Source organism: Tachypleus tridentatus, chromosome 11 (assembly GCF_004210375.1).
Source record: "Tachypleus tridentatus isolate NWPU-2018 chromosome 11, ASM421037v1, whole genome shotgun sequence".
Lineage (NCBI taxonomy): Eukaryota > Metazoa > Arthropoda > Merostomata > Xiphosura > Limulidae > Tachypleus > Tachypleus tridentatus.
In genome coordinates, this window is record NC_134835.1 from 82,792,377 (window position 1) to 82,815,539 (window position 23,163).

The window sequence follows — 23,163 nt, forward strand, 5'->3', positions numbered from 1 at the left end:
TCCAATTATTCTAAAAAGTAAACACAATCTTCACTAATTTCTGATACACTGATTTTACTCTATACCTATTTGACATCTTTACTAACTTTAAAAAAAAATTGCTTATTTTTTATTTAATTAACAATTTTAACTAAATGGAAAAATCTTACACTATAACTAAGGTAGAAATATTAAAAAAATAATTTACCTAATTTTGAACAAGATTGTTCATTGTTATAAAAGATATGTTATGATGTTTAAAAAGTTGATTTTTAAAAATCATAGTTCTTACACTAACTTCCCATATTATTCCTTGTTCATTTTAAAGCTATCTGCTAAGCACTAAGTAAACTGAATACAGAAGTTTTCAGTAAATAAGTCTTCCAAATTTTATTTAGTTGTTTAGCTGAATAATTTTTTTTATATCAACAATTTTTAAAGCACTTTTTTAATGTTTATTAGTTTTTGCTCTTAATACTTTCTGAACTCAAATCATTACAAAACTATCTAATTATTGCTTGCAGAATTTTGTGCAAAGCTATTCAAGGGCTGTCTTTTCTAATTTTGAAGTGACAAACTAGAGAGAAGACAGCTATAGTTAACATCGTGCACTGTCAATTTATGGGATCCTCTAATTGAATATTTATTTTTCATTAGCACTCTTATAAAGCATTCACAGCCTTAAAGTAAGGAGAATGATTTTTTTGCTCGTAAAGGGAGGCTAATCACAGATCCATAGTCTTGCACACGCACAATGGACCATAGTTGGCCATGTTTAAATGTTTAATTAAATAACAAAAATTAAAAATATAAATCAAATGCAAGAGATGTTTTATATTTTTGAATTAATGAAACAAAATCATGTAAGATTTCATTTTAATTATATCCTTCTTTCTGCCTTTCTTTTAAGAAAGGTCTTATTAATTAGATACTAAAGTAGTAAGATAAAAATAAATAACAGCTTGATCCTGAACATAAAACAAAGGTTAAACTTTAGGAGAGAGAGAACTGTAAAACTTTGAATACAGTTTTCTTTTAAATTTTTTTTTTCAAACAAGGTACTAGAAAAATGTAGAATTTATTAAAAACAAACACTTACTGTAATTAAATTTCATATATGAATTGAATATAAAATTAGGAACTTAAATGTTGACACATTCAATACAAACTTAGTTTAAAGAATTTTAAAATCATAATTAGCTTGAAGACTGCTTGAAAGGTTACACAGCAATGTTAAATAACCTCAAAAAAATGTTTGGAACATTTGGTTAGTTTATAATGGGGTTATTAAGTGTAAAATTTAGTTTTTACTCAGCAAAAAAATAAATTTATTTGAATACTAAATAAGTCATAATAAAATGAATAATTGCACAGCACCATAACCAATATGTAGCTCCAAGAGCATAACATTATCAACTGCTTTTCTAATAACATGAGAGAACTACACAGAAAATATACATAGACTAAGAAATATAGGATGTATAAAATACAGTAACACCACTCTGCACTATAAAAAATCAAATAAAAACTTCATCATAACCAAAGATTGATAAATTAACTGCAGAAGGAATACCAATATTATTGCATTAAATTTTTCAGTAAACAATTTTTACACACTGAAAAATTTCATTATTTTTACATTTGAAACTAAATATATTTTAAAATACAATTTAAGTACACTTTTACAGAGAATATTCCATGGATTTTATTTGCAAAATATTTTTAAACTTTTTTTGAAAATTTGAATAAATTTGACCAAAAAACATTATCTGCATTTGCATGCTATGTGCAAAAGGCCTGTTTAGCAATCAGTGAAATAGCAGTCACTTCAATGACAACCCTGTCTTTAAACAACATGTACATCTTACTGCTTCATTAACAATGAATGACATGCATATTTAACGCATGCATCAATGCTGAATCTATAGCACTCCGTTTTAGTCTGTTTGAGGACTAATTAACTGATGATGAGTTATTTGGTTAGCTGTTCATCCAATTAAAAAATCATTTTGTTTTCAGTATGTAATGAATGATGAATGATAAGTGCTCATCCACATGTCCATTATAGGATTTAAACCCCAAATTTTAGCATTATATAGCACTCAATCTTATACAATGTGGCTGCACTGTTGCTCAATGGCTTCCTGCTACAGGCTCATGGTCAAATGGTTACAACTTCAAGACTGACTCATGTTGTACTATTGTGTTCTTGAGCAAGATATTTTACACCAAGTAGATCAGTCTATCTAGATGTATAATGAGTACTAGTTGTTAGATGGGGGTTAATCTGCACTGAAATGGGATCCCATCCAGAAATAACGTATCATTATTCTTAGTTACTTCTGTCAATTAGTCTAGTGTTCATCACCAGATCCTATGTGTTATTTTATTATGGAAGGGGTTTGATTTTGACCTCATCTCACATAACTGTGTATAAAAATAATTATGTTGACATAGTACTTACTTCATAATCCATCTAATTTTGTAGCTTACATACATTTTACTATCATAAACTTACTAACTTCATTTTAAAGTAAATGTAATAAAAACATTAAAGGACTTTTGAATCTGATGTATGAATGACCCAATAAAACATTATATACTAGCCTTCAGTCTTCATTATACAATATGTATGACTGCATGAGAAGAATAAACCATAACACAGACAAACACACAAGAATTATTTTAATGTCTGATATTAAACCTCACTGAATGTGAAAATTAACCTCAGTAGTCTTTGTATTTAAGTACTGCTTCATACGATATGTTCTTATAATACCATTGTGTTCTATAAAATATAATAGTCCTCAAACTAATAAATGAATCTGTGATTATGTCAGCATTAAATTGATTTTACAGGATTTACCACATTTAAATATGTATCAATTTACTTTCCTAATACACAAACACTCCAGTTTAATTATCATTCTTCACACACATAACTGTGTAAATCTATTGAAAATGCTATTCTTATTGTTTTTTCTGTTTCTAAACCTTTTCCAAAGTTATTAGAAAAGGGAGGGAACCGAAGTAACAGATTTTTATCATTTTCCAAACCCAGGGCACTTCACCCATTCACAAAAACAGGAGTTAACAGTCTCAGAAAAGCTTTTTTTTTTTAGTATCAAAACTTTGCTGAATATATTATTTTATCCACTAATAATAATTTGTCAGACATTTTTTAATGTTATAATTTTTCATTGAAATATTTAGTACATCTTTTGGTATAAGTACAAATTACATATCAACGACACATCCAAAACACATTTTACAGAAGCCACTGTGTTTAAGTTTAAACATAAGTTGTTTTATGTTACTATTCCAATCTGAAAACATCATTCTTATAGACATGCCTCTTTGTTCCTTGTACCATTACTTGATGGTTAAATTACTCCTAAGTAAATTTACTTGTTTAATTATGGAACTCGAACTATAATCTAAATAGTAGTGTAACTTTTACCTTCTAATATTTGATGAACACGAATGTCTCTCAAGTATTGTTGGACAGCATAGTCCTTCAAGTAACCATACCCACCATGCATCTGTAGTGCTTGATTAACAATCTAGAACAAGAATCCTTACTTCATTAATGAGTGAAGAGATATTTATGAGCATAATGTATGCAGTTAATATTAATATAACTATATAGTGAAAACACTTTGCACATTGAAGAAATACAACTATAAAGATGTAACAAATATAACTTACATTCATATAAATATTTGTTACTGATTAAGAATATGGTAGATTAACTTAAACTTTTCCCATTATAAGTTACAAATTTTTCTCTATGATAAGCAATTATGTAAGAAATACAGATTTAGAAATTTTGACAAATAACAACACAATTTTTAGTTATTCAAATCATAGTTATTGAATTTTGTTACGTTTATTGAAATGAAACTACGCTTGTCACACATAAATTAATCTCAACCAAGAATATTCTCATGAAAAATGTCTTTACCAAGAAAGACAGAGGACACCTGTGTAAGTTAACTGTTGTTGTGTATTATACAAGACACTCAGAACTAGAGTTGCATGTTTGTTGATAACATGAAAGTAACTCAGTGAGGAAAGATTTTTAGTTGTCATATTGACTGCCTGTTGGAAATTCATTTTGATTCTAAAAATAAGTATTTAATTATTTAATTCAGTATAGAAAGATTCATAATCCACTAAAAAGTTAATATTTCTGTTATTTAACCAATTAACTTATTATGTCCTTTGGTTTCATAAAACAAAAACAAACCCCAGGGTTTTAAGGAATTTCATCAAATTGTTGTGCTGGAATTATGGGGATAAATAAATGAAATAAATAAAACAGGTAAAATGAACCAAAAAAAATTTTGTAACATGAAAAACAACTTTAACACACAACTTTTTCTTTTGTTTCAATCAAGCATCCTGGTAGCAATAATCATTCGAGTGTTATCATCTTCTGCAAATGGGACTTTTTAGAAGAAAATATGTGAATATGATAAGGAAGGTGATTTTCAAAACCTGAAAGAGCTCGTATATGAAAAAAAAAGTTACTTTTACACTGGAAAGTCTTCCAAAATTTACAAAAGACAGCTAGCCTAATAGTAATGATTAATCACACTTGTGCTGCCCTTGAAACTATATTCTTCAGTGTTCTATTTGTTTGTTGTTAAGCACAAAGCTACACAATAGGCTATTCGTGCTGTTCCCAACACATGTATCAAAAATCAAATTATAGTGTTATAACCCTTCAGACTTAGAGCTAATGTCAGTCACTCTTAGCTGACGGCCCAATACCACAGTTTCCTCTGTAACAAGCTTGTGCAAAAAGTGACGACACCAATCATAGATTGCACAACCTCACATTTTCAGAAATTATCTAAAGAACTTCCACTGCACATGAACACTGACTTTCAAAACCATGTTTACAAAAAGAATACAAAGCACATTGCAGTTACACAAGGAAATCTGGCAGTTCCTAGTCTGAATAAGATTGCTGTGATTCTAGTTTATGTGGCAATTCTTTTTTTTCTCGTTAAAACAACATTTCATTTCAAGGTTGGCTTGGAACATATAACATTTGGCTTGTTAGACTTTGTCAATTCCAAATCCTTTTTCATTACTCTACTAAAACAATGTATGCTCAGCTTCATGGTAATGGCTTTGTTGGTCTCAGCCATAGCTTTCACACTGAGGATGAGGATTCTGCTCCAGATTGGCTTTGGATATGTTTAAAAGTCTATTGTTGTCCAAGATTTTTTTACTTCCAGAACAATATATTTTACCATACCTAAATGACTCTTACATTAACAATGATGGTGGACCTAATAAACTATTCCTTAAAAAGATGAAAAGCACTTTTCAAAACTTTAAGGATAACAGTTAGTACTGATTTGTATACATCAAATAGATTTAAAATATATATATATATATATATATGTGTAATGGTTGAATTACAGTTACCACTGTATATAGAAATTCTATAATGACTATCACAATAGGTTAAAGAATTATGTTCTTAGCTCTATATATTCCACCTGGAGTGTATTTACATTTCATCATACTTAATCTGTATTATTCAGGACAGGCTGAATGTTTTGCACATTTTAGAGACAATTCGAGAACCTCAGTGATCATTGTTTAAAGTGTAATCAAGTAGGAACTCTACTACTACTGATTCTATTATACATCTTGCTCCAAGATTACAAGTCAGGATACAAGTGCATAATATACAGTCATTGCTTAACAGTTGAAGAGTATAATATATCTAAGTTGGAAGGAGGAAGTGAATAAGAAAGTGAAAATCATATGTGATTTGTGATGATGAGAAACCCACTTGAAGTAAAATGTATTCTAAAGATGGTTGATACGGGTGTTAAAACTTTTATTAAAATATAGTGGAGAACAATGTTTAGACCTTATGTGGTCATCTTCAGGTTTACAAAAATTATGTTGATAAATTGAAAAGCAACCATAAAATGAAACTGATGCTTTATTTAAGCTACAATCTGAAGATAAAGTATCATTACAGAGATGGTTAGCTGCTGGTGATATTTCAATTCTGCAACTTTAACTGCTGTAAAAAATGCTGTAAATAAATTTTTTTTTAGTAAGAGATGCTCTCTTTTTGTCACTTGCCTAAATGCACAGACAGTTTAATACCATACCACTGTTTTAAGTTAAGCTGTGCTGCAAATGCAAAAAGATTTGTTTGTTTAGACTTAAGCACAAAGCTGCACAATGGGTTATCATCTGTGCTCAGCCCATCACTGGCATTGATATCTGGTTTCTAGCAGTGCACGCCCACAGATACACATGCAAGTAGAAACTGATGTGGTATATGGAAGATCAAAAAAATGTGTGAGAGGGAGTTCAATTCAACACAATTTAACTGGTTTAAATTGCATGAATGTTTAAAACTACTCAGCATAAGTAACAGACATCTGTTATGTACTGACAATTGAAAAACGTGTTTTAACATAGTGGAAGGGAAATTTAACATGCCATATATAGAATGTTAAACACTGCTTCAACATCAAATAAAGTGTAATAAAAAGTTTTCCAACGAAGAACTAAAACCAAGCTAGCTTCATCTACAGAGTTCACTACAACAGACAGAATCTCGAAGACTAAATTTCTGGTTTGCCAGTTTTTCTAAAAGGAGAGCAAGTTAATATAAAAAAGTAAATAAACAACAATGTTCAATAATCCTTGCCATAATTCTGATATGATGTGACATAACTAGAAATTTACAAATAATTACATTTCACCAATTTTAATTAGCCATTGTAAAGCAACTTGGTAATATAATTAGTTTCTCAACCCTTATTTTTACTACAACTGTCATATCCAAGCTGACCTGAATATCTTTAGAATTTGGCAAAAGGCTTCTTCAGCACTATACAGTGAGTACAGTATGGCTGCCATACAACTATATAGACTCTATGGCTTTACTTTCTTCCAAATTTTATCAGTATCATATACACACAGCTGTGAAGTTTATGCTCAAGAAATTAGAAAACTGTATGGATGTTTCTACAACACAGGAATTAACCCTTTCACAACGGATAAGTCTAACTAAGCATGTCATGATCTTCTAACAATTTATTTTCAAGTCAACTGAGTAACTTTATTATTTTAATATTATGTATGTTTTAACTTTAAATATAAAAGGAATTATATATATATACACACACACACACAAACTAAATATCAATGTGTGTGTATTACATAGCACTACCTCATGTGTTGTTCTTTCTATTTTTTTATGCCTACTTTATATGTCTATAGTTGATTAACAAATTAGAAACATGATTTTTAGATACAGGTACACTAGAAGACAAATTTAGAACCTCTCACCATTCTGATTTGGTAAGAAATCAATGTAGTTAGCAAATCAACTAGAGTGGTGCATCCTCCTGCTTTATACTTAGTAACCTCTTGTTTAGTTCCACCTACTTTTATTAAAGATGTTTTATAACCAATAAAAAAACAAGATGTACTTCATGTAATTCTCACAGATTGTTTCTAAAATGTTTGGAAAAAATTTCATCTAGACTGTTTAATGGTGATGATCAAGTTGTTGTTCAAATGGTTTTTTTTTCTTTCTCAAAATTTATTTTTGGAGCTGACAAAAGTTACATTCCTTCACCTTATACTCAAAAATATAATGAGGCTTAGTAATAAAAGCACACGAGGACAAAATGTATTCCTATCGCAGTAACTTTGAGTGAGTACTAGAGATCATTGTTTTCTATGTAATTTTCATTTATTGTCTTATGTCTTAAAGAAAAAATAACAATATTTAAGCACTTATCAGTAGATATACAGATATATTGGTAATGTATGATAGCTGAAATATCAGTATACTTTGTAAAATATTGGTATTAGTTATATTTGTACTTTGTAGAGCTATATAGTTAAGCCTGCTGAGTTTGTGTATTTCTAATTGTCTAAACTGAGGTAAAGTGAAAGCAAATGATGTAATATTACAAACTTTAAAATTTACATTTATTCATAACATACAAATATAGCATAACACAAAGCAATGGAAAGTTGTACAACCTCATCTATATAATATATGTAAATATTTACTCATAGTGTACAATCAAAAACTACATACAACTTTCAAGAATACGAAAATCTTTTCAGAGAATACAAACAACAAAACCTATAAATCAATACCAATCTAAATAAGAATGTTTTCCAAAAAAACAGACTAGACTTATTATGCTTGCAAAACTAAACAAGTGTGATAAGTAATACTGAAACCCAAATTTTAATATTTATTTTAAGAGCTGAAAAGGTTAACAGAATTTTACACGTATGTGCTTAAATAACATCTTTGTCACCAAAGCAGTTAAATTCTAAACATCCCAATATGATTACCAATGATCAAATAATTGCAGTATTTATTCTATTGGCACTGAACCACATAATAAAAGTTTTGACAAGTTCAAAGTCCAGTGTTATTACTGTGGAAAAAGTCATGTCAACACTGTAGGATACATACATATGCCAATAAATGGCATATCCTGTTGTCAGCAAAAACATTTTTACTGATTCTCAATGCAGCATGGTTACTCTAAATTTTCCAAGAAAACATTTTAGCATGTATAATACAATACATTAAACATCCTGTTCTTGAAGCAGGGGGTTGACCAAGTCAACTATCTTTTTGCACCTGCTTTGTTGCTTTCAGGGATATTATATTACAGCTGCTTGTTTTACTTCTAATTCAATAACTTGTCTTTTCAACATACTTTCTGGATTTGTCTACAGACTGAAGACTCAAGTATATCATTAATTAACTGATAAGATATAGTTTTACTGAAAACAAACATCTGAAATGTATTTAGGATATTTTAAATATCACACAAAAGAAATTTGAGATTTTGGAGATAAAGAATAGTATTTTTAATCATAACATGAAAATCACATCCACTCAGACCAGTAATGAAACACACTTAATATATTCACAATCAAACTTTTAGTAAAAATATTTCATAAAAACATTCAATTTTTTGTACAGTAAACACTTTTAATGTTTACTAAAAATATATAAAATTTGTGAAGATGCACATACTGCATTAAAAGTTACAGTATAAATATTTAACATGTGCAAATGTATATATAAGAACTCACGTATATTATATTGAGTCCGTTGTGAAAGGGTTAATTAAGTGGACATACAGACTTGTAACAACCTCTCACCTGGAAATCTGTAAATTTTCTCTACTCTTAAGTCAAATTTGCCTTTCAAAAGAACTGGCTGTGTCTAAATGTAAAAAGTTTTCAACGTTTCTGCTGGAGAGTTCTCTTCAGTCAACTTACATCAAAACATTGATCTGTAGCAAACAGTTTAGCCATCGAGCACAGAGATACAGCATCTGGAAGATTCTGCTGAAGGGATGAAGCTGCTTTTCTTACCATAAGTCTTGATGCCACTAGATTAGTAGCCATTTGAGCTAGTTTGAACTGGTTGTGCTGTAACAGAAGTTATCAATGTTCTTATTTATAAAACTTAACAGAAAATCAAATACCTGATGTTCATGGTACTAAATATAGTGTTAGTTCAGAACCATTCATTAGTCATTAATGCATACAAAAGAAACATAATCAAGTGTCTATGCATTAAAATACTGAAATTGTTATAAAATCAAGTTTATAAATAATATAATGAACTAAATAATAATAGAAACTGCCATTCTTTGTGAAGTTTTTAAACCCATTATGTAATTAGTCAGTATTACCACATAAAAGGTAACTCATAATCTTCAAAAAATTAATATAAACACCAGCTTTGAATATAGTAGTAGTAGTAACAATTTACACACATCGTCACTACAAAATGGTTTATTTCAACAATTGTTGTACACAAAGACAGCAAAAATGAAATAGTATACAAACTGTAGAGTTAATTTAGTGATGACTTAAGGCATCAAAACAGGGTCACAATTCCACAATTCTTCTCCATAAAAGCATTTTAAAGTTACATGTATTATTAGCCATAAAATGAAACAAAGTATAAAGTATAAACCACTAAAGTGAGATTAACGAATACCTGAAATTCTGCTAGAGGCTTATTAAACTGTTTACGAACTTTCAGGTGATCAGCAGCCAATTCTAGACTTGCTTGTGCTGCACCCAGTGAGCAGGAAGCTGTAAATTTACAGGTGAGATTACAGGACATATTCAAAGTTTTCATTTTAGAAAAAATAAGTCATCTTCTGAAAACAAGAAAGATACAAGTAGATATCTACTTTCTGATAGAATTTTAAAATATGAGGAATATTTCTGTTTATATTCTTTACTTTATCCTTTACCAAATGTTTGGGGATATTTAATATACAGGAATGTTGGTGTGATGTCTTTTCAATTTCTTTATTTTGTTAGCATCTTCTATGTTACAAACCATGTTCTAGAATTTAGATTATCTATGATGACCATCTGCACTTTTTTAGAATGCTTTCATTTGTAATTAAGTATTTATTATTTATCAGTCCTTATTAATTACCTGTAAACTATATGCATGTTGTGTGCCTTGATAACCATCATGTCTATGAATGGTCAATGATTGTATTATATTCCCACCACATATTTTACAACTGGATTTTTATGTCCAAGTGGTTCATAAAATCTTTTATTTTATTTGTAAGATGAAGTAACATTATAATGTATCAGTGTAACAGGAGAAGCCCCAGAGAGGAGGACAGAACACCAGACTTTCTATAAAGAAAATTCAAGACCATATTATGGCCACTACCACTACAAAACACAGTTCTCCTAAGAGATTCCCTCATGATATCAGCAGATAATAAAAGATATGATTGAAGCTAGATAGTAATTAGTAAAAAAAAAGGCTACTAGCCAATAACATGGAGATATTTACTAACTCATTGCTTATTAATATTTATATTCATACCTTTAAACAATAAAATGCTAATATTATTAGACTACTATTCTGAGTCAACCATTGAAAATGATTTCAATGAGTACTGTGTATAACTTCTTATATTTTATGTGGAAAGTACATAATAAAATTTAAACACAGCTTGCCAGTCTCCCACACACACACACACTCCAAAAACACCTATTATAATATTTTAATACCTAATTTTCTAGTAAAACACTACAAAATTGTTTGCAGTAATTTATATACATAAAGCTCAAATTCTCTGTTTTTTCTTTCCTTATTTGTCTGCCATGTTCATTGCATAGGTCACACTTCCTTCACATGAAGGTGCACAAAATAACTTTTCATTGAATACATGTTTAGTGACTATTAGCCAAAACAGTAATCTAAGTGTTAACATATACATTACACAAATTCTATGGTAAGTTTGAATTAATATTTAATTTAGAATATAGCATTAGAGACCTATTTAGTTACAGATTAACTATAAATCTACTAAAACATATATATATTTAACCTCACACACAAAATAAATGTATGCAGAATTATAAGGTGTGTGGAAAAGCAAGCAATAGGCCTAGCCTATAAATTAAAATTATGACATCTGCCATAAAATAGACTGTGAAAGGAATAAGGCTTAAATTATAATACTTATTGTGTATAAGATTAAAGGTAAGTCAGCGTAACTGGTAGAAAGCTTGCACGAGTTGGAAGATAGATTAACCTAAAAATTATTTTTTTATATTATAGTAATGAGGATAAGTAGGCATATTTAGTTCTAGTTTATCTAATAATACATCACATATTTAACATTGCACACACATGAAATGTATTTATAAATAGAATGGTGTGTGAAAAAGCAAGCAGTAGGCCAAGATTATAAAACAAAATTATACCATTTGCTATAGAATAGACTGTGTTAAAACAGTAAGTTTTAAATTATAATACTATTGTATACAATGAGATTAAAGTCAATTTGGTGTAACTGGCAAAGAGCTTGCATGAGGTGAAAGATAAAGTGAACCTGAAAACTTTCTTTTAATTACCATTATTTATTACTTATTTTATAAAATGAGATTAAAGTCAGCATTTTCTTTCCCCTCTGGGTGGTTCAATACCTAGAAATGGATTATTTTCCTTTTGATCCATTATAAAATACAATAGTGCATTATGTTTGTAGTATACTGTATAAACATGTCAATGTTAATAAAAATACAATATGTTTACACTAAAGCAATTTCAACATAATATTACATATATTTATGTTCAAAATTTTAATATTTCAGAAAGGATTGGTGGAACAGAGCTAGGATTATCCTACTTGCCAGAACAGTAATCATAGGTGTATGTTATGATCTAAATTATATTACTAAATAATCTCTATTAGGTCCTATTTATCCTTGCCAGTGAAGGATATAAAAAACTGTTCATAAGGAACCCCCTATTTGAAACATGCTCAATTTTTAAAACTAAACTGTGAACTTAAGAATGTTTTTTGATTGTTTTTTTGTAAATTCACAGAATATTTTACGTTTCAAAATATGAAATGGAAAAACAGAAAGAGTAGATTTTTCATGTTTTTTTTTCAACAGTCTGGGCAATGCCGAGTATAACAGCTAGTTAAACATAATGAAAATATTGAAAACTGCAAGTTCTTTCATTTTGTTATATAATCATCAACAGACTATTTAATTTCTTTTTTTCAATTATATTGATTGGTCTTTCAAGCTACAATTTTTAGTTAATATAAAACTTTTATTATATTCTATCTACAATAAAATAAATTCCATTTTAGTTTGTAATAAAAAAACGTTAGCTTATAAATTTTCAGTTCAGTAGTTGGTACTTGTACTTTAATATTAATCTGAACATTTCCCTAACCATGTAGTGGCTCAGGAGCAACATTGGATAGGCATTTTGTTTTGTTCAAAATATCTAATATAATAATACTCAGTTTTTATCTTTCCTGAAAATATGCACTTACCTTACTATCTAAGTTCAAATGCTTGTGCATTCAAGATAAATAAAAGGTGGATATAAATATACTTTAGTAAACATTTTGTACAACATATTAAAAGCTTATCAAGGTTTCTAAATAGATTTAGCATCAAATCATAGAATAAAGTTACAAGTTTCTTTATTGATAGTATTAAAGTAAGGTAAAATTTAGTCCTAACTAAACTAAGGCAAAAATATGTACACAAGTTATTGTATTAATTTATTTCTTTACCAAACACAGACCACACTTAATAAAGTCTCAACTAATGTTAGGCCTAAGACAAATGATCAGAATACTTGTGTTATTCTAGAAATCCTATATTTAAAGAAGTACTGTTGCAATAAAGATATTTATTTTACCATAAATCTTTTGCAATTCACTGCTAATATTATAATATTGTACAGAAAAGTGTACATGACAAATAACAAGTGTTTATTATGACATATTATTCTCTATACTATTGCTCAATATTCATGCCCTCTACAGCTCTCATCTTCAAATGGTAAAGACTTTTCTGATGTGAAAGTTATCATAAGCAAACATACAATCATTAAGTGAATTATGATAGTTCTGGAATATGGATAAAATATTTTATACTATTTATTTGTTTCTGTAATATTCTTTCAATTTGACTTTTAAAAATATTAATGCTACTTATCATAAAATAGATATATTAATAGCAATCTATGACTTTCTTTTTAACTACTAAATATTTACAAGTGGAAAAAGATTTTTCAATGCACTTAAAACACCTATTATTACAAATTTTGTATTAAACTTCTGACAATAATTACACTGAAAAACTTATTTTCATTTCATACAGTAATAAAAACAGCAGAAAGTTGAAGACTTCAAACTGGATCTTCTGTAGCTTCACTGTTATTTGTACTGCTTATAAAAATGTGTACATGTGGCATACAATTTTGTGTTTTCCAGTCATAATTTATGCTACCCTTATTTGGTTTTGTAAACATACTTTCTGTATAGTTTCTTCCCACCTGTATTGTATGAATATAAAAAACATTATTTCAGCAGGAGAAGGTATTTAACAATGAAACATTTGCTTTACTTCAAAGAAAATGCATTAAACTACTGGGAGGGATACAATGTTACAAAGTGTAATGAATCATGTTTAGTCTAAAAGTAAGTTTAGTAGTTAGTGTCTTCCATATGTTCACAGAATTCAAGAGAATTTAGCCTACATATAATTTCATCATATCAAAAATAGATGTGTGATATGCAGTTTAGCATTCGTGTTGTATAAGCAATGAGTTGCACAATCTATGAAATACATAATTAAGATTACAAAGTTGTAAGTTTCTATGTTACCAATATTTAATCTTCCACCATTCAATCCCTGCATTGCTATGTTAAATCCCTGTCCTTCTTCTCCAAGTCTATTACTTACGGGTACTTTACAGTCTTCTAGAATCACAGCACGGGTTGGCTGAGAATTCCAACCCATCTACAAATGTAGACATTTTTTTCATTTTATTACATTTAAAAAAAATAAATTAATACTTAATCACATCACAAAAAAAAGGAATAACTGGGCTTGATGTTTACATTTAAAATAACACTTGAAATGACTGTTCAAATACTTTGTTTTCATTGTCTACAAAAAACCTTTCTCTGCTCTAATTAATAGCAATTATTTTATTGTGTGTTTACATGAACAAAAAAAGCAGTAACAGATCTTGGTTGTTTTCATTTTCTCATTTTTCTAATGCTATATGCAATACATATAGCTACAAATATCCACATGAATTTCTTAGCACACTTACAGACAGAATCAATAGTTATCTTGCATTTGTTATAACAATCGACTGCAGTGTTAGCTAATCAACAACACTTAATATCTTAAATCAGTATGTTTTAATATCTTTATATCTTAATATCTGTATTTGCATTTTCTAAGATATACTGCACAAAACCAAACATACTTTCATGCCAGTTAATATACTTTATTAAGAATATTAACAGCATACAGCTTACTCTAAGTACAACTTGACCAATGATCAAATCTAGTCTTTAAGCTTTATTAACCCAAAAACTGCACAAAATCAAACATACTTTCATGCCAGTTAATATACTTTATTAAGAATATTAACAGCATACAGCTTACTCTAAGTACAACTTGACCAATGATCAAATCTAGTCTTTAAGCTTTATTAATACAAAAACTCTACTGATGTTTAAATTATAATTGGGCATACATGCTTGCCTTACTGTTTCAGATAAAAAATAACATTTTGCTAATCAAATTAACAATACTTGAAAACGTGTTATACAAAATGTTTCTAATATACAACTCCTACAACAAAATGAAAAGCCACTTTCTGCTTTGTTAAATGACTAAGTCGAACTTTCATTGTGTATTAAAAGTGTAAATACATCTGAAAATACTGCTTTTCAAACAGCTGTAAATTATCTACAACATTTTTAACAATTTCCACATTGAAAAACATTAAATCATATATCAATGATATTACTAAAATTAAATCATACTCAAATTTAACAATTAATGTTGAAAGTAGATTACAATTTCTTTTTTAAGACATGCAATATCCAAAATCAATGCAACAGAAAATTAATTTTAATCAATCCCATTGAAAAATCTTTGCCTGAAATGTTATTCATGTAGTTCTCTTTCCCCTTAATTATTCTAAAATTTTTTCTAGTTTCCGAATTTGCCACAACATAATTGCATTTACTTATTAATCACATGAATGACATCCACTTGGGACAATAATTGCAATCTAATTAAAACCCCTTCTAGCATAATAAAATAAATACCTAATGTATACATTGTTTCTGAACATACAAATGATGGATTTTAGGAGCTCTCAGTGTGCAATAAGAAGATTAATTGGGTTCAATGATACACCAGTGGATACATTGAAAATATTTATTCAAGGAAAAAGTTGTAATGCAAGAAGATAGCTCCATGCATATAATACAGAATATTGGATAATTATAGTACAACTAATGTTAGTCAGATATATTCTAACACTTTACTTTTTTTTTCCCTCTACAACTTTACTGTTAATAAGTTCATGTTAACATATTACTGCAAGTTATTAGGATAATAAATATTATACAGTTAGGTCAACTACAATTTTTTGAGGTATTATTGAAAAAAAAATTGGAACCATACATAAAATGACATAAAACCTATAGTGAGAAAAAAATTTTAACAATTTGTTTAATTCACATGTAAAACAGTTAATGGATAAAACAATATTTCTGGAACAGTATGCTATCAGAAATGAAAAATAAAAACCATGTAACAGTAATAATGTTGTTTAGAATTTCAATCTTAAATAAAATTACTTTTCCTCCATTCATTAACAAGAAACTTGAAAATAACAGAACATGTGATATAAGGTTTTGGAATAACATGAGTTTGGTTTGTCTTAAATTTTATGAAAAGTTACACAAGGGTGATATGCACTAGTTGTCCCTAATTTAGCAATGAAAGACTAGAGGGAAGGCAGCTATTCATCACCAACCACTGCCAACTCTTGGGCTACTCTTTTACCAATAAATAGTGGGATTGACTGTAACATTATAACACCCTCATGGTTGAATGCATTAGCAATCTTAATGGGACAAGGAGTCAAACCAGCAACCTTCAGATTGCAAGTCAAGCACCCTAACTACCAGGTCATATCAGGCCTCAAACAATGTGGGACCTAATGGTCGATCTTGGTTATTCCAACCATTAAACGAATTTTAAAAATAAAAAAACCTTTAAGCCAGCCCTTATCATTTATACTTTTATCAAGCTTTTTCTTAAACTCACTTATATTTACTGCCTCTACAACATCTCAAGACAACCCATTTCATAGGTCAACCACCCTGTTAGAAAAAAGGAACTTTCTTAACTGAAGATGACTCCTACTCTGCAAAAATTTATATTTCTGTCCCCTCGTCCTATTATTTTCACCTCTAAATATGTAAAAAAGATGATTCATCAACACCATCAATTCCCTGTACTGTTAAACAACAGGGGCGTAGATTTTTTACACCCAATGGGAGGGATGATTTTTGCAACCACTTGTGTGAACTGTTCAATTTGCAAATTGGTAATCTCTAATTACATGAACCTGAAAGCTGTAAAGATGCAGTCACAGAGTAATCTTGTTGCCATGATACTTGCATGTATACTTAGGCCTACTGACTGATACTTACGAACTATTGCTTAGATCAAAAAGGTTTAAAGCACACCTATATTAAAGATGTACATTTCGGCTACTGAAAAAGCCTACATCTAAGCCTAGTTATGTAGTTCGATTAGTAAGAACACGAGTATCACAAGAATAAACACACAATTTGTAGGCCTGTGATACAATAAAACAATTTAATAGACGTTACTGTAGAGGAGGGGATGATTCTATGCACCATACCCTCCACCTAAAATGAAGGGGAGATGTATACCACCTATCCCCCCAGGATCTACACCCCTGTTAAACATCTTAATGAGATCACTCCAAACTTTTCTTTTTTCAAGAGAAAACACTACGAGATTTAAGCCTCTCTCATACAGCAACTCCTTTATTCCAGGAACCATTCTAGTAACCCTTTACCAAACCCTTTTCAACAGTTCAATCTCTTTCCTAAGGTAAGGAGCTTAAGACTGAACACAAAATTCCACATGTGGCCTAACCAGTGACCTGTACATGATATTATGCCCTTGTTAGACTTCAACATTCAATATTTCTGTAGATACAACCTAAAAACCAATCATAAAGAGCAAAGACTCTAAGACTGAGCCCTGTGATACCTGACTTGTGACATTAAACCAGTTTGGCTTAACTACATTTGCAACAACCCTCTGCATTTTTCCATCCAGCCACTCTTCTGTTCAATTTTCTAACTTATCCCTTATACCTATAGAGATAACATTTTGCAAGCCTAATTATATCAAGTTCTGCACTATACTTCTTAACTTTCACTGAAACAATTTTGGTTAACGTATCTAAAAACTCATAATTAATAGTTGACTTATGTTTGTTTGCATTCGTTTTTAAATTTCATGCAAAGCTACATGAGGGCTATCTGCACTAGCCATCTATAAGTTATAAACAATGAAAGACTAGAGGGAAGGCAGCTAGTCATCACTACCCACTGCCAGCTCTTGGGCTACTCTTTTAACAATGAACAGTTGGATTGACCATCACATTTTACATTTTAATGCCTCCATGGCTGAAAGGGTGAGCATGTTTGGTGGTATTGGATCCCAAACCCATGATCTTCATATTATAAGCACCTTAACTACCTGGCCATCCTTGATCTGTTGACTTAAGTATTTAATAGTAAGTCCTGCATAAAAAGGTTAATGTTTGAGCTTACTTAACCCATCGTTTAATAAGCTTCCATTGAAACATCTGCAGATTACCTACAAATGTTTAAAGACTAATGTCTGACACCTGTACAATACTGAAAGTTTGAATTTTTCCTCGTAAAATAACTTAAGTATTTAAATAAATCTTACCTTCTTTTCTTTTTGCCAAAACTTAAACCTGGGGTGCCTTTTTCAACCAAAATACAACTTATTCCTTTTGAACCAGGGCTTCCTGTCCTTACCATGATGACATACAAGTCAGTATCTCCCCCTCCACTAATGAAAGCTTTGCTTCCATTCAAAATGTAAAAGTCACCATCACATTTTGCAGTTGTTGCTAAAGAAGCTGCATCACTACCACTACCTTTGAAATGAGAAACAGTAAATTTTTCCCTTATTTAAGACAAGAAGTTTAATTTTCAGTGACATCACACTAAAAGTTAACATATAAGGCAGTTTAAAAATGTTCCCACAAATGAAAAATTTCAGTTTTTCAGGAAACATTGAAAATATTTTGGGTGATACATACACTAAATTTTTTCTCTTTCTTTCTACCACTTTTTTTAAGATCTTATTTGGAAGTATCTATATATAATAGCTTTGATCTTTAAAAAAAAATAATATTTATGTTTATATATAACATAGAACCATGTTTCTGTATTGCTAATAATATAAAAGATCTTTAAACAAAGAGACTTAAAATACTTTAAAAGAAAGAAACTATTAAAATTATGCTATACTTTTTCAAATTAATCAGGTTTTCAAGGAAGTCTAGTCAATATGAATTACTTAACAATTCTTAAAAAATATTAGATTTCTTGTGTTTTACGTAACATGTACATTTGTACTTTTATTCATACAAAAATAACTTTCAAAATAATAATTTATTTCACAACTATTTGAACTACTGGAAAACCCAAATCCATATCACCTAAACCTTACCAGGCTCAGTCAAACAGTAAGAGGCAAACTTTTCATGGAAGCTAAAGAAGGAATCCAGTGCTGTTTCTGTTCTTCAGAACCAAACTGTTCTATCATCCATGCACACATACTGCAAACAGAAATTCATACTAAAGTATTACAGTCCTACTTCATTAGAAAACACAACATACTTTTAAACATTTCATCTTACATCTTAACTCCATCTAAAAGTAAATGCCATACTTGATTCTTTGTTAGCATTTAATGCTTTATACTTTACCTATCCAGCCTGCTTATTATTTCTAAACCTCAGCCACCAAAAGAAGTTTTTATTAGTTAACTAAATTATAGCAGCTATAACAAGAAAAAATTTTCAACAGCTATGGTACTTGAAATTCTTTTAGGCAGGATTAAAGTAATCTATATATTTTTTTCCCCTTTTCATTAGCTATGTTTTTTGTACTGGCAATACCAAGTGAAGGACACATGTACACCTGAACTGATTTTGTTACTCATCAAGATCTCTACCAGCCTGCCCTCAAACTGAAATTCTTTTAGGGATGATTAAAGTAAATTAATCTATGGAACCTTGACCCTGACCAAATAAATCAATTGAAAAGGCTTGACCTCCTTGGTCCAAAACTGTAATTAGATCTCAAATCAGTCAAGAGATGATAGAACTATGGCTAAAGGTTTGTACTTGACAACCTCAGAGCCATTCTATGAAATGCTATGCCTCAACTAATAATAAAATACATCTGCACCTCACACGGCCTTTATTTCTTCTTTGACTTTATGAGAATGACAGGATGGCATACATATGCATCATTTGCAAGGCATGTTTATGTAATACTGGTGGTCAGCAAAGTAGATGCAATACACACAGAATTAAATATTACTTTTTAGGATTCAGCTTCCTACTAAAATGTATAATGGCTGCAAAACAAATTATGTCTCTGATTGCTTAATCATTTAAACTCCATCTTTATGGGTTACATCTTAATTTTTTCAGCAACTTTTATCAAAATTAGTTTAGCCCATTCCTCATAACTTGGAATGTCAAGACAGATTGACAATTCTGCTTTAAGTATATTATAGACATTTATATTGTAACAATTAAATGATCCATTTTCCATCATAGTTAACTTTGTAAGATATATTTTTCATCCATTGTAGACAGTACCAACAGTTACCATATATTAGTTGCCTGTATGAAGATACATTTTGAGTAATAAGTAAATATTTTGTAATTATATTTTACCAAACTATATAATAAACAATATGATTTAGAAAAAAATAACATTTTGGAATTTCATAAGCTACATTTTATCCCTAATTAAACAAAATAAAAAATACAACATAAGATACATTATTAATTTATCTATTTATTGAATACAAGCTGTACTTAATAAAGGTGTAACTAAACTAAGGCCTGAGGTAAGTGGGCCTAATGATTTTGGTGTCTGTGATTAGAATTATTTTGTATTGTTCTAGAAATGCTATATTTAAAGTGCATTTGCAATAAAGATAATAACATGCCAATAGTTTATAATAATTAAAACAAGAAATTGCCAAGTTACATCAAACAGAAAAACAAAAGTTAGCCCTCAAAAACAAAAGTAACTTCCACAAAAGACTGTTCATACAGTAGATTATAGTATAAATACATATCACAATGCCACAAACAAGTAGTCTTTAAAATGTCACTACCTCTAAGCATACAAAAATAACTACAATGCACATCATTCCTATATGTTCAAACATATTACTGTCTGGAACAGGAATTTTGTCTAATTTGGTTGAAGTACATGTACATATGCATTTAGATAGTAAAGTGTGGACATGTTTTTTGGACAGACAAAAAAAACGAGTATTATGATAATAGATTTGTATCTTCACTCACTACACATCATCATTTGTTCTGAGAATGTAAAAGTGAAAATAGAGATGAAAGAATAAAAATACATAAACCATGCTATATGTTATGGCTGCCACATCCAATGCTGATGAGACCTCTTATCCAATACTACAGTTACATTGAAGATGCACTCAATGAATGATGAAAACTGTAGAATTATTCATTTTTAACCTCAATAAGGCCAAATACTGTTTTTATGTACGGTAACAATAAATAAATAGAAATATTATAACTGGATAATTTGAAATAAAAACTCTTCTAAAGAGGTGTAGGGGTAACCTTCTTCTCTCCTCTCAACTATTAACATTTCTCCAGATCTTCCACAGTTGTAAGCTGAAAACCTTAATCATCAGTTTGATTATTTAACTTGTGTCTACTTATTTGTTCACTATATAGTTTAAGTAGATTTAAATTTTAATGAACATCACATAAGTTTAAATATGAAAAAATATGTTTTATTCTTCAATTTATATCACTGTGAGGTAAATTAAACCCGAGTTCTAAAACTGTCTGTAAATTTAGTCTCAAACTATAGAGTCATCTACAGGTTATGAAAATTGACACAAGTTAGCTACCATTTACTTGAGAAGTTTCACATGGTTCTAGAATTATATGTAATGCAGCAAACAGGTCCTATCTCATATAACAAGGCAAATGAAGCTTATTAGGTTTGTAAAATGACTCCAAAACTTGTTTGATGGCTAGAGGCGTAAGAGGAAAAATCTGAAGGGAAGTCTTTATTAGTCAAAATTTTAAATAATGTAGAGTCAAAAGATGTAACATTATGAAGAAAGAAATCTTCAGTTTCCTACAAAATTGGAGAAACTCACAGCTGAACATATGAAAAGCCACATTAGACTATGAAAAACACAGCAACAAATGACCACCAACTCCATCCATAAAGTAAGTGCTATGTGCCTTTTGTTCTAAAAAAGCCAATGCAATAAAAGTGAATATATTTATTAGTACTGTCAACAAGATAAACAATAATTTTACATTCAGAAAAACTCACATTAGCCAAAGGCTCAAGTTTTTAGTTACACCTTGAAATCAATGGCTATTTTCATGAAAACATAAGATGGGGAAAAAAAAAACATTACAATAACCCCATTCCACCATATACCTTAACATGTTAGTGATGAGTGTTGCCAGACAGATATCTTTCCCCTAGTCAGCAAAAAGATAGATGGTGGCAATGGAAATTGAACCAGGAACCCTTTAATCATTATCCTCCCCCATTACAAATCTTCAAAGGTAAATGAACTACAAGGAAATAAAACTTATAAATTTAAAACTGGGCAAAACACCAATGACAGCTCATTATGTGGGATTGAACTTAAAAACAAACAAATATAGCAGCAACATTTTGATTACTTCGATAACTGGAATAATCAAGAACAGTAATAATATGGAAAAATCAAATGCAATTAGTTGAATATTTTCATGGCAATCGATTTACTTATGATTTTTAATTAACAACTCATTGGAATAATCAAAAATTGATATTGAAACATAGGTTTAATCCCAATTCTAATTAATGGGTCAGTTTATGTGAAACCGATAACTGAAATCAGTGTTTATAAGTAATTGATCAAATCATCCAGATCTAACTAATGCTCAATTTATGATACAACACTACTAACTCTTATTAATTATAATCCTGATTACAAATATTAGAACTTATAAGCATAGTTTGGATGTTATTTTGCAGTTGTTTTTGTGAAGATATTTGCTGTTAACGAGTATACTCTGAAAAAAAGTTTTGAATTTTCTCATGAAATCCAACTGAAGTTTAAGAGCAATGTTTACTGTATTAGCACTGCACTGATGTTCAATCTTCTTATGGAATAACATTATGGGGCAACAATAGCCCTTTTGGGTCTTCCTGACCATCCTACCCACAAAATTCATCTAAATACTCATAAAATGAAATTCAAAAAACAACAAATCAGTCCTTACCATACAAATATTTTTCAAGTTTCACCTAAACACCTTAAACTTTATCTTTGGACAAATACAGGCTTTGAATGGAGCAAAAACGGCTACAAAAAAAAATTTGTTTTTTGCAAAGCAGAATAGGCATGCTTGGTTGTTCATATATACAC

At 29.6% G+C, this 23,163-nt stretch overlaps 1 protein-coding gene across 1 annotated transcript in view; it reads right to left on the bottom strand.

Annotated features, from left to right (window-relative positions):
* LOC143231385 (isobutyryl-CoA dehydrogenase, mitochondrial-like) overlaps positions 1-23,163 on the bottom strand; it is a 43,777-nt gene that overhangs the window by 6,115 nt on the left and 14,499 nt on the right. Inside the window, 8 exon segments of the mRNA XM_076465930.1 lie at positions 3,440-3,542; positions 9,292-9,444; positions 10,022-10,119; positions 14,202-14,337; positions 16,206-16,230; positions 18,370-18,583; positions 19,162-19,197; positions 19,200-19,270. Coding sequence (XP_076322045.1) covers positions 3,440-3,542; positions 9,292-9,444; positions 10,022-10,119; positions 14,202-14,337; positions 16,206-16,230; positions 18,370-18,583; positions 19,162-19,197; positions 19,200-19,270 — 836 coding nt within the window.